Source organism: Dryobates pubescens, chromosome 23 (genome assembly GCF_014839835.1).
Source record: "Dryobates pubescens isolate bDryPub1 chromosome 23, bDryPub1.pri, whole genome shotgun sequence".
In the NCBI taxonomy this organism is placed as follows: domain Eukaryota; kingdom Metazoa; phylum Chordata; class Aves; order Piciformes; family Picidae; genus Dryobates; species Dryobates pubescens.
Window position 1 is genome coordinate 8,409,864 of NC_071634.1, and position 14,213 is coordinate 8,424,076.

Consider the following 14,213-nt stretch of genomic DNA (forward strand, 5'->3'; position numbering starts at 1 on the left):
CCAGCTGCTTCCAGTTTGAAGCCATTATCCCTTGTCCTGTCACTCCATGCCTTTGTCAAAAAGTTCCTCTCTGACTCTCCTGTAGCCCCCTTCAAATCCTGGAAGATTGCTCTAAGGTCTCCCTGGAGCCTTCCCTTCTCCAGGCTGAACAACCCCAGCTCTCTCAGCCTGCCCCCACAGCAGAGGTGCTCCAGCCCTCGGATCATCTTTGTAGTAGCTTCCTTTTCCTGTTAGGGATACAGTCTGCCACGAAGCTATTAAAGAACTCAGCTCTACTGACCTTCACAGATCTCTGGCAACCCACATGTGCTGAGGAGTTGGCCTGAGAGTCCAAGAACAACTTTTGGCTTAAAGTACCAGAAAAGTAAGATTCTATCCTTGCATAAAGCCCACGAGTGAGACTTTGGTTTCTTCTGTTGACATCTCAGCAGATGCAACACGGCCTACAGCGATGATCAAAGGCATCAAAGCAGAAGTGAAATCTGAGTTGTACCTGCTTGGATGAAAAAAGAAAAAAAAAGTGGAGCACAACTGGCACTTTTGTATCTCCCTGTAATTTATTGGACAGCATTTTGAGACTGGAGAAGTGTCCACTGGCCAGATCCCAGCGCTGGTTTCAGTGCACCGCAGGGAAGCAATCGCACAGGGCTCTCTTTTCTGCTCTCAGGAGGAGGGTGTCTGTCTGCAAAGAGAAGCAGAAAAGAGACCAAAAATAACAAACCTGAAATCAAAGAAATTAATCTATCACTTCAAAAGCATGTACAGCTGATTAGACCTAATCCCTCCACACAGCTGTAGCCAGGCTGCTTTGCTGAGTGAAAAAAAGAAGAAGAAATCACAGTTATTAGTGTTGGTTTTCATCCAGGAGAAGTGATGAAATAAGTCCCTTCAGAAGGGAGAGGCATAGGGAGTATTTTTATAGCTTGCATGTTTTCATTTTCCCTGTTAACTTCCAGGGGGTAGGCTGTCAGAATTAGTGAAGTGTCTTTTAAAAAGGCTGAGAAAAATTCCACCTTCGACTGCCTTGCTCTTCGTTCCCTCACAGCGACTGAGAGCTCCTGCTGACGATGTCTTCGGTGCTGTGTCATTTAGTTGCACCACAGAGCAAGTGCTGAGGAGCCACTGGTGCTCCCAGTTACACTGATGCTTCACAGTCATAGCTTCATAGAATGGTTTGGGTCAGAAGGGACCTTCAAGATCCTCTAGTTACAACCCCCTGCCATGGGCAAGGACACCTTCCACTAGACCAGCATGCTCAAAGCCTCTTCCAGCCTGGCCTTGAACACCTCCAGGGAGGGGGCATCCATGACCTCCCTGGGCAACCTGTTCCAGTGTCTCACCACCCTCACTGGAAAGAATTTCTTCCTAACCCCCAGCCTAAATCTGCCCTCTTCCAGCTTCAATCCATTCCTGCTCATCCTGTCACTACAAGCCCTTGTCAAAGGTCCCTCCCCAGCTCTCTTCCAGCCCTCTTCAGGTACTGGAAGGCTGCTCGCAGCTCTCCCTGGAGCCTTCTCCTCTCCAGGCTGAACAGCCCCAACTCTCTCAGCCTGTCCCCATAGGGGAGGTTCTCCAGCCCTCTGATCATCTTCATGACCTCCTCTGGGCCTGCTCTAGTAGCTCCATGTCCCTTATGCTGGGGGCACCAAAACTGGATGCAGTGCTGCAGATGGGGTCTCAGCAGAGAAGAGCAGAGGGGCAGAATCCCCTCCCTGTCCTGCTGCTCTCATTGCTTTGGATGCAGCCCAGCACATGGTTGCCTTCTGGGCTGCCAGTGACCACTGCTGGCTCATGAGGAGTTTGTCATCAACTGACACCCCCGATTCCTTTGCCTCAAGGCTGCTCTCAAGCCACTGCTCACCCAGTCTGGATTGTGCTTGGGATTGCCCTGCCCCAGGCATAGGACCTGAAAGTGGAGAAATTCCTTGGTTGTTTTTGATGAGATGGTTTTCTTTCTGTTAGAATTTCTGTCTGTTAGAAAACTCTCCCAACAGCTAAGAGATTAGCTTCTAGACACAAATAATGGTGAGGCCTTGAGTGAAAGAAGATAAAGACTTCAAAGGTCCCAAGATAAAGATTCATACACTAAGAAGCTGACATCAATCCCCTTCTCAGACCTTGCACTTGGTCTTGCTGAACTTCATGAGGCTGGCTTGGGCCCACCTTTCAAGCCTGTCCAAGCCCCTCTCCATTGTGTCAACTGGACTAAGCTTGGTGTCATCTGCAAACTTGCTGAGGGCACCTCAATCCCACTGTCCATGTTGCTGACAGATGTTAAACAGCACTGGTCCCAGTACCAACTGCTGAGGGACACAACCAACCTCTGAGGGACTCTTTAGAGTAACTCTGGCCTGACTCCAGCTGTCTTGAATCCAACAAGTCTAACCTTGTTGTCTGAAACTCAGAAGCTTTCAGGCTAGTTCTAGACTTAAGCTTGTGGCTCCTCTTTCAACATGATTTAATTTACTGATAGATGCCTTATTATCATCTCCACTTGGAGCCATGCCTCCAGAACTCCACCACAACCTGCAAATCCATCCCCCAGATGCACATCATTCAAAGTGACTTGGCTTTTTGGAGTGCTTTAGTGGAAAAGCATTTCCAAGTTACTGTGTTGGGTTCTTTCCCTCTGTATCCAGGGCAGGGGGTGTGAGGGGTGGAAAATATCTTCAGTATCATTTATTGCATTGTGATCAAACAACCTAAACATTTTGTGGGTCTTGTGGCTCACTTTTTGAGAAGCAAAGGCTGACTTTGTTTAAATGGCACCATCCTGTCAGAAGCTTCAGAACAAAGCTGTTGGTGCAAGCAGCTCATATTAGCAAGTGCAGCAGTGGCTGAAGAGAAACTTCTTCCTGAGCACATCTTGTGGTTTTCACCCTGTGGTCCCTGTGGTAAACTGACTTTGAAGAGGTTTTTAAGGAGGGGGAAAAACTGTTTCCAAGCTTTATTTCTGTGTGAATAAGTTTCCCATCTGCGCTGGAGGGAAAAATGAAACCCCAAACATTAAAGCTTGCAAACCACTTGTTAACAAATTATCTCCAAGTCTCTGAAACAATAAGGTCTTCAGCCTGCTGGTGTTGCTCTGACATGACACCTCCTGACAAATTAGAAACAGCAAAGGACTAATTAACAAAAGGCACAGTTTCCAAGGGGGTAGCTGGGCACATCCACATGGGGACCAGCTCCACCAACTCTGCCTTGCTTGGCCAGCAGTACTTCTGTCCCCCAGCAATTCCCACTCTAACTCATTTCTTGTTCTCAGAAGCAAGCCTTTGCAGGGAGAGGCTGTTTGAGAGCTGCTTTTCCTTCCCTTCACAGCCCTCTATCCTTTTCATCTCCCAGCTTTTGACATCCACCTTTGCATTAAAGAGGACTTGTTCACCTCCCTTGTCTGCTCTCACTTATCGGCTTAGAGCAATGGCAGGGGTTATTAAACACTGCTCTTTGCTCCTGGAATGAAATCTTGGATGAGTGAATGCTCTCATTGTTGGGAGCCCAGCAGAAGTCACAGAATCATCTTAACATCAGACTGGCTTATTGGATTTCAAACAAGCTGTCACTGGTACCACAACCCCTGCCTAGACATCACTCATGACTATTTACAGGCAGGAAGAGCAGCTCTGGGAGCACTGAGTTGCAAACTGAAAGACTGTGACAGAGCAACATCAATTGCACAAATTAATTGTGGTTCTGTTGGCTTAGGCAGTCCCTGATAGGAACAGTCCTGCATAGGGCTTGCCCTTGTAACAACAACTTCCAAGACTCAGGAGCTGTTGAATGAAGGTATTTGTGTGTAAGACTTGAGAAAGTGGAGTTGATCAGTGTGAGCTAAGCACCAGTGGTTGGGTAAAGCTATAGAGACTCTGTCTTTCAGAGCACAGAAGGCCACAGTGTGCCATTTGTAGGGCCCTGGCCACTGCATTTCACTTCAGTATCTGCATCATTCAATAATTTGCATTGAACCAAAGCATCTCATCCAGAAAGGGCTTTGGGGTCTCAACCCGAAGGCAGGAAAAGCTGGACAAGGATGGACCCTGTGTCAGTTGTCAAAGGGTGCTGATGTTCCAGGTAACTGGTTGTGTGTGGTTTGGTGATGCACTGCTCCTCTGCCCTTTGCTCTGCAATGCTGAGAGATGTCTGAATTACTTGCCTGGGCATCCCCAGCCTGCCCAGGTCCTCACAGGAACAGCAGCTCACTTGCAGTGCTCTGGGTCCAGCTTCTCCACCTGTCTCCTGGCTCTGCTCTCTGGTGGGCTGTGTTCTCACTCCACTCTCCAAACAGAATAGCTGACAGGGATACATCTGAACAGTTCTGCCAGTGGGATTAAGAAGTTCTGCTGCCTCTGTTGCATTCACAACACTCTTCCCAGTGCAGCCCAGTAGCTGAGCACCTCCTTGAACCTTCCATGAAAGCCTGGTGACAGTGTAAGAGCCACCACAGCTGTAATCACACGTGGTCTTGTCATGCCATTTGTAGGCACAAAAGCTTCAGCTGAACCTGATGCATGCAGGTGAAATCTCACTGTGCACCAGCACAGCCCAGCAAAGCTGCTGGAGGTAAAGCTCCTCTGCTCCCACTCTGACACTTCAGTTACTGAGTATGGGAAAGTTCTGCAATGCAACCCAGAGCTCTGCCCTAATCAGTTTGCTATTGATAGCTCACAAGAAAGCTAAAGTCACTCCAGCATTATCGTGTGGGGCCCTGCATGATTGCCCAAGGTCAGAAGGAACCAAAGACAAAGCAACATAATTGCCCTCTGAGGCACAGAATTGATTCAGGGCTCTTTGGTTGACCCTGCTATGAAAGACAATTTGAGCAGAGTGTGCCTTCAGAGGAACAAGAAGCCCTCCTCACCTAGCAGCAGAGACAGCACTGGCCTCAGGCGCTGAGTGGGCCCCTGGAGGAAGTGGGAGATGTGGCTGTGAGCTGGTTTCAGTCCCCATCAGTTGTTTTACTGCCATGCTGCCAGCATTCATGGTGCTGTTAGGGAAGGAGAGGAAGACCAAGACATACCTGAGAGCTGCTTTATTAGATGTGAGGGACCTCCTGCCCCTTGCAAACTTCAGCCAGCACAGGAACCACTGGAGCAAGTCCTACCCCAGTCAGAGTCCCTGTGTATTTATGAACCCACACAAGTGTGCCTTGCTAACATCAGGGCATCTAACCCTCATTTTTTTGTCCAGTGGGACCTCTGTAGCACAAGACCAGCATGTGCAGCTGCAAAATGCCCTGTGTGCTGTCATAGCTGCCCCAGCAGATGTGCTTCCCCCTTTCTCACAGAGTATTGACCCATGAGGAGGGAATGAATATATGTGCTTGCCTTTCCTCTCTGCCAGCCCTGCCTGCCACCTTCTTGCTCTCCAGCTCTCTTCTTGCTCCTGCCCACTCAACACTCAGCCCACAGCTCAGAAGCAATGCTGTCAGATAAAGAGTAAATCATCTTTCTTGTTCTCCTCTCCCTTCATACATCTCCTTTCCCTCTCAATTTGATGCAGAGACTGTCTGGGGTAATTCTTCAGCCTGTTATGCAAGGAGTCAGGCTAGATTATCTCAAATGAACCCCTCCAGCCTGTGAGAAATAATCTGTGCTGGGCACAATCCTATTTGCTGCCCTGGCAGTGAGTCAGCAGAGGTGTCACGCCTGCAGCAGGCAGGCAGGCAGCGATGAGGGCTGGGTGCAAGCCCTCCGGAGCAGCACATACCCGAGCGTCTAGGCTGTAGGCTGTCTTCTTCAAGTCCTGCAACGCCCTCTGCATGAACTCGAACGCGTGGCAGTCAACGCAGGGGCGACCTGCAAAACAGCACAGAGGAAGGCATCACTGTCACGGGATGAAATGTGGAAGGGGAATACTCACAGAACTCCTAATGCCAGGAGGAAGCTCATTTATTTCCCGGAGTTTGGGCTGCCTGTGCACAGGGATGCAGCTATCCTTGTGTAGGTGTGTGAGGGTCAGCAAAGACACAAAAGGTGTTCAAGACTAGGCTGGGCAAGGCTTTGAGCAACCTGGTCTAGTGGAACTAGGTGATCTTTAAGGTCCCTTCCAACCCAAACTGTTCTAGAATTCTACAATCCTACGATGTTGCTGTGTGTACTCTTCTAAACATAGGCCAGGCTTGATTCTGCCGGCTGCTGGGTGCCCTCAGCCCCCAGCCCCTCCCCTCAGAGCTGCAATCCTGCCCCCTCCTCAGACACATGCTCATTCACACCCAAACCAGCAGTTTGCAGTGATTCAGGAATCAGACAGGCAGGTCTGTTTTCACAGGAGCTCTTACAGAGCAGCTTGGCAGGGGACAGTGCCAGCTCTGTCTTTGCTTCCTTTCACCTGCTGCTGTATTTTTCCTCTGCCAGGAATGCAAAGCATCCCACTGGCTCTGCAGCTGGTGCCAGTGTGTGTGCACAGCGAGGCAGGGCAGGGAAAAGGCAGAGGAGAGGAGAGGACTTGACAACCACTAAAATGGCTCACTGCTGGACCTGGGCAGTGCTGCTCTGCCAGGAGTCACCCTGCACTGATCTCAGCCCCTTTCACTCAGTCACAGAGTCAGTGAAGGGTGGGGTTTCAGAAGAAGAAAGGTCAGTATTGGAGGAACTGCAGGAGGAATGGGGAGAGAGGACAATTCACACTGATCACAGACCCCCCCATGCTGAGGAGGGTGCTGAAATCCTTGTCCACAGGCAGCCACCTGAGAAAGCAAGGAGGGTGCAAAGGTCCTGCCAAGACAGCTGGGGAGCTGCTCAGAGCCAGGGACCTCCTGTGCAGCACTGGAGCACCCTGTGGCTGGCACCCTGCTGCCAACAGGGACTTCTGACTTGGGCCTGATGGAAGGGAGCAGCCACAATGCTTCTTGGTCCCCAGCAAATTTGTTGGGGGCTTTGACCTAAAGGAGGTATTTCCCCCCACCCATGCTCCTTCATCTCCCTTCCCACAAAGCAGGCATCTCAGGGAGACCCAGGGATCAAGCCAGGGCTTTTATTCCAGGGATGTGGGAGATGGGAACAGGTTGTCCAGGGAGCCTATGGCAGTGGTTGCAGCCACTAGCAGATACTTAAGGAAGATCTAAGAATAAGCCTCTAGCAATGTCCTTCTAGGCTACCAAGATACTGAAGCATGTCCTGGGTCTGGCTGCTGTTTCCATGTCTGACAAGCCCTCCATTAATTTGGCTCACATGGATTTGCCCCATTGCTTCCTGAATCCACATAAACTTCCAGTTTCTACAGCATCCTGTGGCCATAAGGTCCACAACTCAGCTTTCAGGGAGTGAACAAAGTACCATCCCTGTCTGCTCTGCAGTTAACATCTGCTGCTTTCATTTCCTGCCTCTCATTTTTGCAGTGGAAGGGACAGTTATTAAATATTCACCATCTTGGTCCCACTTATCACTTTGCTACTCTCCATCACTCCCTGCAGGCAGATGGTAAGATGGCCTACCTAGCTGGGCTTCCTCTCTCATGCTCCACAGTGTTCTCAGTAGGATGCTCATGGACATTTCCCCAGTTTAATGATATCTAAGGGTCTGTTTTCAAAGGTTTGAACCAAATCTAAAGGTGCTCTTGCCAACAGGAGCAATCCCACCCTGCCCTCTGTCCTTGGCTTTGTGCTCCCACAGCTTCCCTTGTGTTGCCACACCTTCCCTAGCTCACAGGAGTGACCATGAAGTTGCTTAGTCAGCTGGATCACTGGTTTTTATCAGTTTTCCCTCCAGATCAGATGCTGGATGCTCAAGTTCTGCAGCTACAAAGAAGAAATAGGGCAAGAAGAGGAGGACAGGTTCTGGGGAGGAGAAGGGCAGAGGCAGCAGCAGGCTTACAGCAGCTTAAAGCAATCGTGAAACCAAACCTTAAGTCACATCTTAGCAAAGTACAGCAGAGTGCTATTAATGCCTTGCTGACAGCTGGGAACAGACTATCATTCATAGGGAGACTTAACAGGTTTGTGGATTAACATAATGAGAATTATCAGGAGTCAGCTATAATTCTTTAAATGGGTCCTGTCAGCACAGAGACTGACTGCCTGTGTCTTTGTGTGTGTGGAGAAGTGGGGGAGGAGAGATTAAAATATGCTCCTTGGCTTCTTGGTGAAAAGCTGGAACTGAAAGCACTGTGGAAGTCTAATTTATGTTCCACCACATGCACAGGGTGTTTGCTCTTTGTGTTTCATGCACCTTGGCTGGTGGCAACAGACTGACCAGCTTCTGTTCTTCAGCTTCCAGATTTCAGCTTCCACAGTGGGTGATCCAGGCTGTAAATGCAATGGGGAGCTGAGGAAATGATTTGATTTGTTTTGGTGGTTTGGGGTTGTGTTTTTTTTTTTAAGTTGATTGCACTGAATTTAAATAATCTGCAAACATTGGTAACATCACTTCAGACCTGAACAGTCTTTTTTTGTGCAGGCAAAGGGCTGTGTGTGAAGTACAAGGACATGATTAATGCCTGCTAATCAGCATTATTCATAAAAAGCTGGGCCTGGCTCCCTGGCTGGCAGAAAGTTTGCCAAGAGGAGAGCTGCTGATGGTACACCAAGCCAGATACTGCTGCCACATGCAGGGCAAGGTCTCTCTGCCAGGTTAGGAAGAACTCTGACTCACTCTCATACATTTCTCCTGTGCCTCCTGCACCTCCCACACTTGCACAAGAGCACTGCTGCCCCTCTCCTGCTTACAGTGCTGCAGGAGGGACACTTTCCTCCCACCAAGAGGGAGAAAGAAGCTGTAGTGCTGTGTGCTCCATGAGGGATTGTTCCTGCTACGGGCATGTTCCCAGCCCCATGTCACACACCTAGGAACAAAGCAAAGCATGGAGCACCACATTGATCAGCCCTGTAGAAGGTCCATGTACATCATATACCCCTGTCAGCAATATGTGCCAGAGTTTGGTTGGAAAAGCCCTTTCAGTCCAGCCATTCTCTGCCTCCACCATGGCTGGTGCTAACCCATAGCCCTCAGCACCACATCTCTGTGGTGTGCAGCACTTTCCCAACAAGTGAAGCATCCTGAGTTCCTTCTTGCCTCAAAACTCTGCCCCTGCAGCAGCACAAAACAATTAACAACTCAAAAATCATCTTCCTCTAGGCCTGGCCTCAGACATAAATACTGGAGGCACTGCTACCAGTCTCCCTTACTCAGGACAGAGCAGCATGTCTCTGCAGCAAGCCTGGCCACAGAACCACTCTGACCTGCCCTTTATTCCTTCCTCACTCTCACAAGCAGGAGTAAGACAAGAGAAGGAATCTTCCTCAAGGGCTCTTCAGGAAACTCAGCTTGGCCAGAGGATATCAAAAAGTTAACTCCTGAGACTGGGGTCAGAGAGCCTGGCCAAGAGATTTGTTCTGCAGATGAAAGAGGAGTTTCCACAACAGAAGCAGAAGGAACCAGCGTGTACTTTTTGCCCCCCCAAACATGTTGACTTGCCTCTGCTCACAGAGACACAGAAAGGTCATGGGTAATTAATATTTCAAGCATGCTTTTCTCCTTAAAGAGACAAAATGAACCATTTGTCACAAAACTTAATTCATGCTTAGAAAACAAACAGATAAAACAGAGATGAGGGCTGGCTGAGAACAGACCCAAACATAGCACCAGCAAAGAAAGAAGAAGAGGATGGAAAAGAAGAAGAGAATTCAGCATTAAAGTCCTGCAGAGACAACTACACAGAGATGTGGCTGAAAGCTAGTAATGGAATTCCAGGAGAATAAAATGCAGTGACTAAATCAGGTCTTGGATTAAATATTTTGGTAGTCATGCTAAAACACAGCTGTGATACAAGGTGAGCATGACTAAGAACTAGAGCTTGGTTTGTGTGCAATTATTTGCCTTTTATTTCCTTTTTTCACCCCCCTTCCAGGGGATATTTGAAGTTTCTAAAGAGTGGCTACTTCCAACTTGCTGTCAGCAAACCACCCTGGAGAACATCGACTCCATCCCCTGGTATCTTTAAACTTTTACCTCCTTTTGGAGCTGAGCAAGTTTAACTAGAGACTTGCTCAAAATGACAGAAGCTAAGCTGGAGCTGAGATGCACATGCAAGGGCTCCCAGCTCGATGATGTGCCCAAGCCAGCTGGTTAGATTGATTAACTTTTAGCTTTGCAGAGTAAGAGGATTTCACAAACCCACATCTGCTTTACAAACACCCTGCTTGTGTAAACTGCCCCCCCACCCCCAGCTGTAGCAGTTACAACAAGGTTGAACTTGACCTATTGTTCCAACCAAACACTAACATAAACAAACTGTTATGAGCTAGCAGAAGTAAACAGACATTTCCTCCTAACATCCAGCCTGGCAGGGGGGTCAGCTAGAGAGTGGCAAGCCTGGGAAAGGCACTCTTGAGAAGCAGACGTTAAAGACCTACAAGCATAGAGCTTCAAAACAAGCTCCCATGAAAACTCTAGCCTGCACTTGTTTGGCTTTTTATCTCAATAGCTGATCCTTTGCCTGCCTGCTGGTTTATAGGCAGTGTTTTCACCTCCACTGCTGACACCTCACACATCCATCGCCGCTCCCTCGCTAACCAGGCGATGCAACGCTCCCCTGGAGACGAGGTCTGTGTGGCTGCTGCGGGGTAGGAGGAGGAGAGCAAGCCAGCAGTGGTGCACCAGGAGGGCACGAGTGCCAGGGCAGGTACGTACTTTCTGCAGGGATGACAGTGCCAGAGTCCTGGGCAGCCCCCACAAGCCGGACGCTGAGCAGGCCGAGCAGCCAGATGAAGGGGATGGCCGCACGCATGGTGCTGCGGGCGGGCGGCCACGCCATGGCTCTCAGCAGCAGCTCAGGCTCTTCCCTGCCTGCAAGAAGGAGAAGCAGTCACCACCAGCCCTTGGCTCCCCACGGTGAAGTGGGTTGAGATGTGCTAAGCACAGCCCCATATGCCCATGCAACCCCCCCAGGCACGCAGTGCTGCTGCCACCACGCACCCCGGGCTCTCTGGGGTGCCCCAGGCGCAGTTTGCCGAGTACCTTTGCTTTCTCCTTGCGTGTGTGCCAGAGCCTCGGAGAAGCTGGAGCAAGCAGGAGAGCTCCAGCAGTCACTCTGAGCATGCGTCCCCTCTGCATCCCCCCACCCCCACCCCCCTTCCCTGATGAGGGTCATTGCCATGGAGATTTGCTATAGCAACACTGAAAAATTGGAGCTGCCAAGTGGAGGAGCAGATTTAAAGGGGCCACAATGTGGTGGATGGTCACCTCCTCCACCTCTGCTCCTCGAGGGCTGTGTCCTCTCCTTGGTGAACACTGGCTGCTGACACCCACAGAAGAGGGTCTTAGGCAATTTTTGTGTCTGTTGCTTTTGCTCCCAATGGGACTGGGCTGAAATATGCAACCCCCAGCCCTTGCCCTTAAGCTGTAAGTCAGACAGAGTGACATTGTTTTCCAGGAGGTGTCAAATGAAATGAAAACTCACAAGTACACTTGGATAGCTAAAGATGCAGGGCCTGCTAATGGCACCCTGCACTCTGGGGAAGACTCCACCATGGGCATTTTTTAACCACGCTGAGAACAAAGCCTTGTGGACAACAGGCCCCACTTGCACACAAACCAGCTGGGATCCCACACAGCATCACACTGGGTAACCAAGTTAACAGCCCAGCCAAAACATACCCACCACAAAAGCCTAAGGATGCTCACTTCAGGCTCAGCTCTTGCTCCAGGGTTTTGCTGACAGGCTGTGTCCTGACATGGCTCAAGCATGAGTCCTCCTGGATGGGGGATCTCTGCAAGGAGCTGGCTGAGATCAAGCCTTCAGAAAGTGGAGGTGACACCTTGGAAAAGAGAGGGACACTCTCTCAAAACCTGTTTGCCCCAGAGCGTGGGCAGAGAGCCATCTTGACACGTACCTGTTCAACTCATGGCTTTGTCCTTCTGTCACAGGAGGACACTCTGCCTCCTCTCAGCAGGGAGCAGGCTCCAGCCTTCCTGCTCTGTACAGAACAAGTAACCTGCCAGGCTGTGGAGGCATCAGCCTGATGGGCTGAGACATCATTTATCCCAGGCTTTCCTCAGCCCTGGGGCTGTCACCAGCAGCATACTCTCCTTCTGTTTCACTTGTTCCTGTGGTGTCTTCAGAATCACCTCTTATGTGCCTCATTTCATAGAATCCTAGAATGATTTGAGTCAGAAGGGGCCTTCAATATCATCTAGTTCCAACCCCCCAGCCACAGGCAGGGACACTGTCCACTAGACCAGGTTGCTCAAGCATTTCAATGCTTGTGCTTTTGGACCAGGTTAGTTTAAAAGTCATTTTCTAAAACTCCAGGCTCTTGACTATTTTCTGCCCAAGTGGAATTATCTTGTGCATGCAAGAAAGGACTTTGCAGGGGGACAGCCCAGAGCTGTGGAAGCAGTTCCTACAAGAGTGACATGCTGAGCAAACCTTTAGCCCAAAGTGCTACTGAAACTCAATTTCCCTTGTGTGGAAAGTCCAAATGAAGGTCTCAGTGAATGAGGTCTTCATAGAATCATAGCATTGCCTGAATGGAAAAGATGTTAAGACCATTGAGTCCAACCATAAGGTGAGTCAGGGCAAACATCCACCAAAATGGCACTGCTGACTCTGAGGAGCTGAGACTCCCAATCCCAGCTCTGAAGTCAGATGCATGAAGTGAGATAGAACAGAACAGAACAGAATAGAATAGAATAGACCAGATTGAAAAATACCTTTGAGATCATCAAGTCCAACCTATCATCCAACACCATCTAATCAACTAAACCATGGCACCAAGCACCCCATCCAGTCTCTTCCTAAACACCTCCAGTGGTGGTGACTCCACCACCTCCCTGGGCAGCACATTCCAATGGCCAATCTCGCTTTCTATGAAGAACTTCTTCCTAACATCCAGCCTAAACCTCCCCTGGCACAGCTTGAGACTGTGTCCTCTTGTTCTGGTGCTGGCTGTCTGGGAGAAGAGACCAACCCCCACGTGGCTACAACCTCACTTCAGCAACAATTGCTGTAGACAGCAAGAAGGTCTCCCCTGAGCCTCCTCTTCTCCAGGCTAAGCAACCCCAGCTCCCTCAGCCTCTCCTCATAGGGCTTGCGCTCCAAACCCCTCCCCAGCTTTGTTGCCCCAAGTTAACATTGATTAAGATGTCCCAAGTTCACATTGTTTGTCTCTTTGCAGGCCTCAGATGCCTGTTAAAGGAGCAGCTCCATAATAGTTGGGATATATGGACCAACAACTGAGTGTACACTCCTCTGGGGCTGGTCACACTGTCTAGCCCTGATCTGCAGTTTTAAATAACACCAAATGGAAATTCTGGCACAGAATCCAAACCTTGCACTTCCATTCCTCCTGGCATATGTTTCTTGTGCTCACCCTCATTATGGTCCTCCAGCTATGTCATACTTCTCACACACAACCTTCAAGAAGAGGACAGAAAGGAGATTACAAAGGCAGCAACCTCTGATAAGGTGTCCTCCTTGTGCTGGTGGACACAGGACTCCAGGTGGGGTCTCATGAGAGCAGAGTAGAGGGGGGAAATCATCTCAGCAACTACTGGGAGAGCTCAGGGGAGCCATGGAAGGGGTAAATGCAGTGACTGTCTTTAAAGGAGGAAGATAAACTGGAAAATGCCACACAAACCATTTTAATGTCAATCTCTGAGAAGCTTTGGAAGCAATGACCCCACCCAGCAGTTTGTGAGCATTGGGAAAACAAGACCTGGAGTTGCAAATAAGAGGTGTTTGTCAAGAGTCAAGTCAGACCAGTTTAGTTTCCTTCTGTGACAAGGTAATAGGCCTTGCAAGTAGGGAAAGTCAAATGTAATCAATTCCAGGAAGATTTCTGATGCTGTGTCAGAAGCAAACTAAGGAAACTGCTCTGAGGCCAGCAACACTGCTGAGAGTTAGCAATGGGTCACTGTCACCATGCAAAGATGTATCACACCAGGTCTGCAGAGACTTACTCAGTTCATGGGTTCTTCCACATTTCATAGGTCAGCTGGATAATGAATAGACAGAAGAGTGATTCCTTGGTTGTTCCAAGGGGTGACAGACACAAACTTGAACATCAGAACTTCCATCTAAACATGAAGAGGAATTTATTTAGTCTAAGGCTACTGGAGCAGGCTGCCCAGAGAGCTGGTGGAGTCTCCATCTCTGGAGACATTCCAAACCTGTCTGGATGTGTTCCTGTGTGACCTTCTCTAGGTGAACCTGCCTTGGCAGGGGGGTTGGACTGGATGATCTGCAGAGGTCCTTTCCAACCCCTACCATTCTGTGAT

At 49.5% G+C, this 14,213-nt stretch overlaps 1 protein-coding gene across 2 annotated transcripts; it reads right to left on the minus strand.

Moving 5' to 3' along the window:
* Positions 1–530: 530 nt before the first annotated feature.
* Positions 531–11,964, minus strand: LOC104303578 (neuropeptide-like protein C4orf48 homolog). 2 transcript variants are annotated; one of them, XM_009904219.2, is made up of 4 exons: positions 11,619–11,964; positions 10,626–10,781; positions 5,707–5,795; positions 531–682 (listed from the first exon to the last, which is right to left on the minus strand). In XM_009904219.2, exons 2-4 carry the CDS (start codon positions 10,747–10,749, stop codon positions 617–619), a joined length of 279 nt encoding a protein of 92 aa, XP_009902521.1. In that variant the 5' UTR covers positions 10,750–10,781; positions 11,619–11,964; the 3' UTR covers positions 531–616. The 2 variants fall into 2 exon arrangements, with proteins under 2 accessions (XP_009902521.1, XP_054028374.1); XM_054172399.1 differs by lacking the exon at positions 11,619–11,964 and adding an exon at positions 10,953–11,050.
* Between the last annotated feature and the right edge of the window lie 2,249 nt (positions 11,965–14,213).

Coding starts and splice junctions, on each gene's coding strand:
- LOC104303578 (XM_009904219.2), bottom strand. CDS start 10,749: ATGGCGTGGCCGCCCGCCCGCAGCACCATGCGTGCGGCCATCCCCTTC. Junction 5,796..10,625: donor CACTGTCATCCCTGCAGAAA/GTACGTACCTGC, acceptor GCTGTTTTGCAG/GTCGCCCCTGCGTTGACTGC. Junction 683..5,706: donor CCTACAGCCTAGACGCTCGG/GTATGTGCTGCT, acceptor TTCTCTTTGCAG/ACAGACACCCTCCTCCTGAG.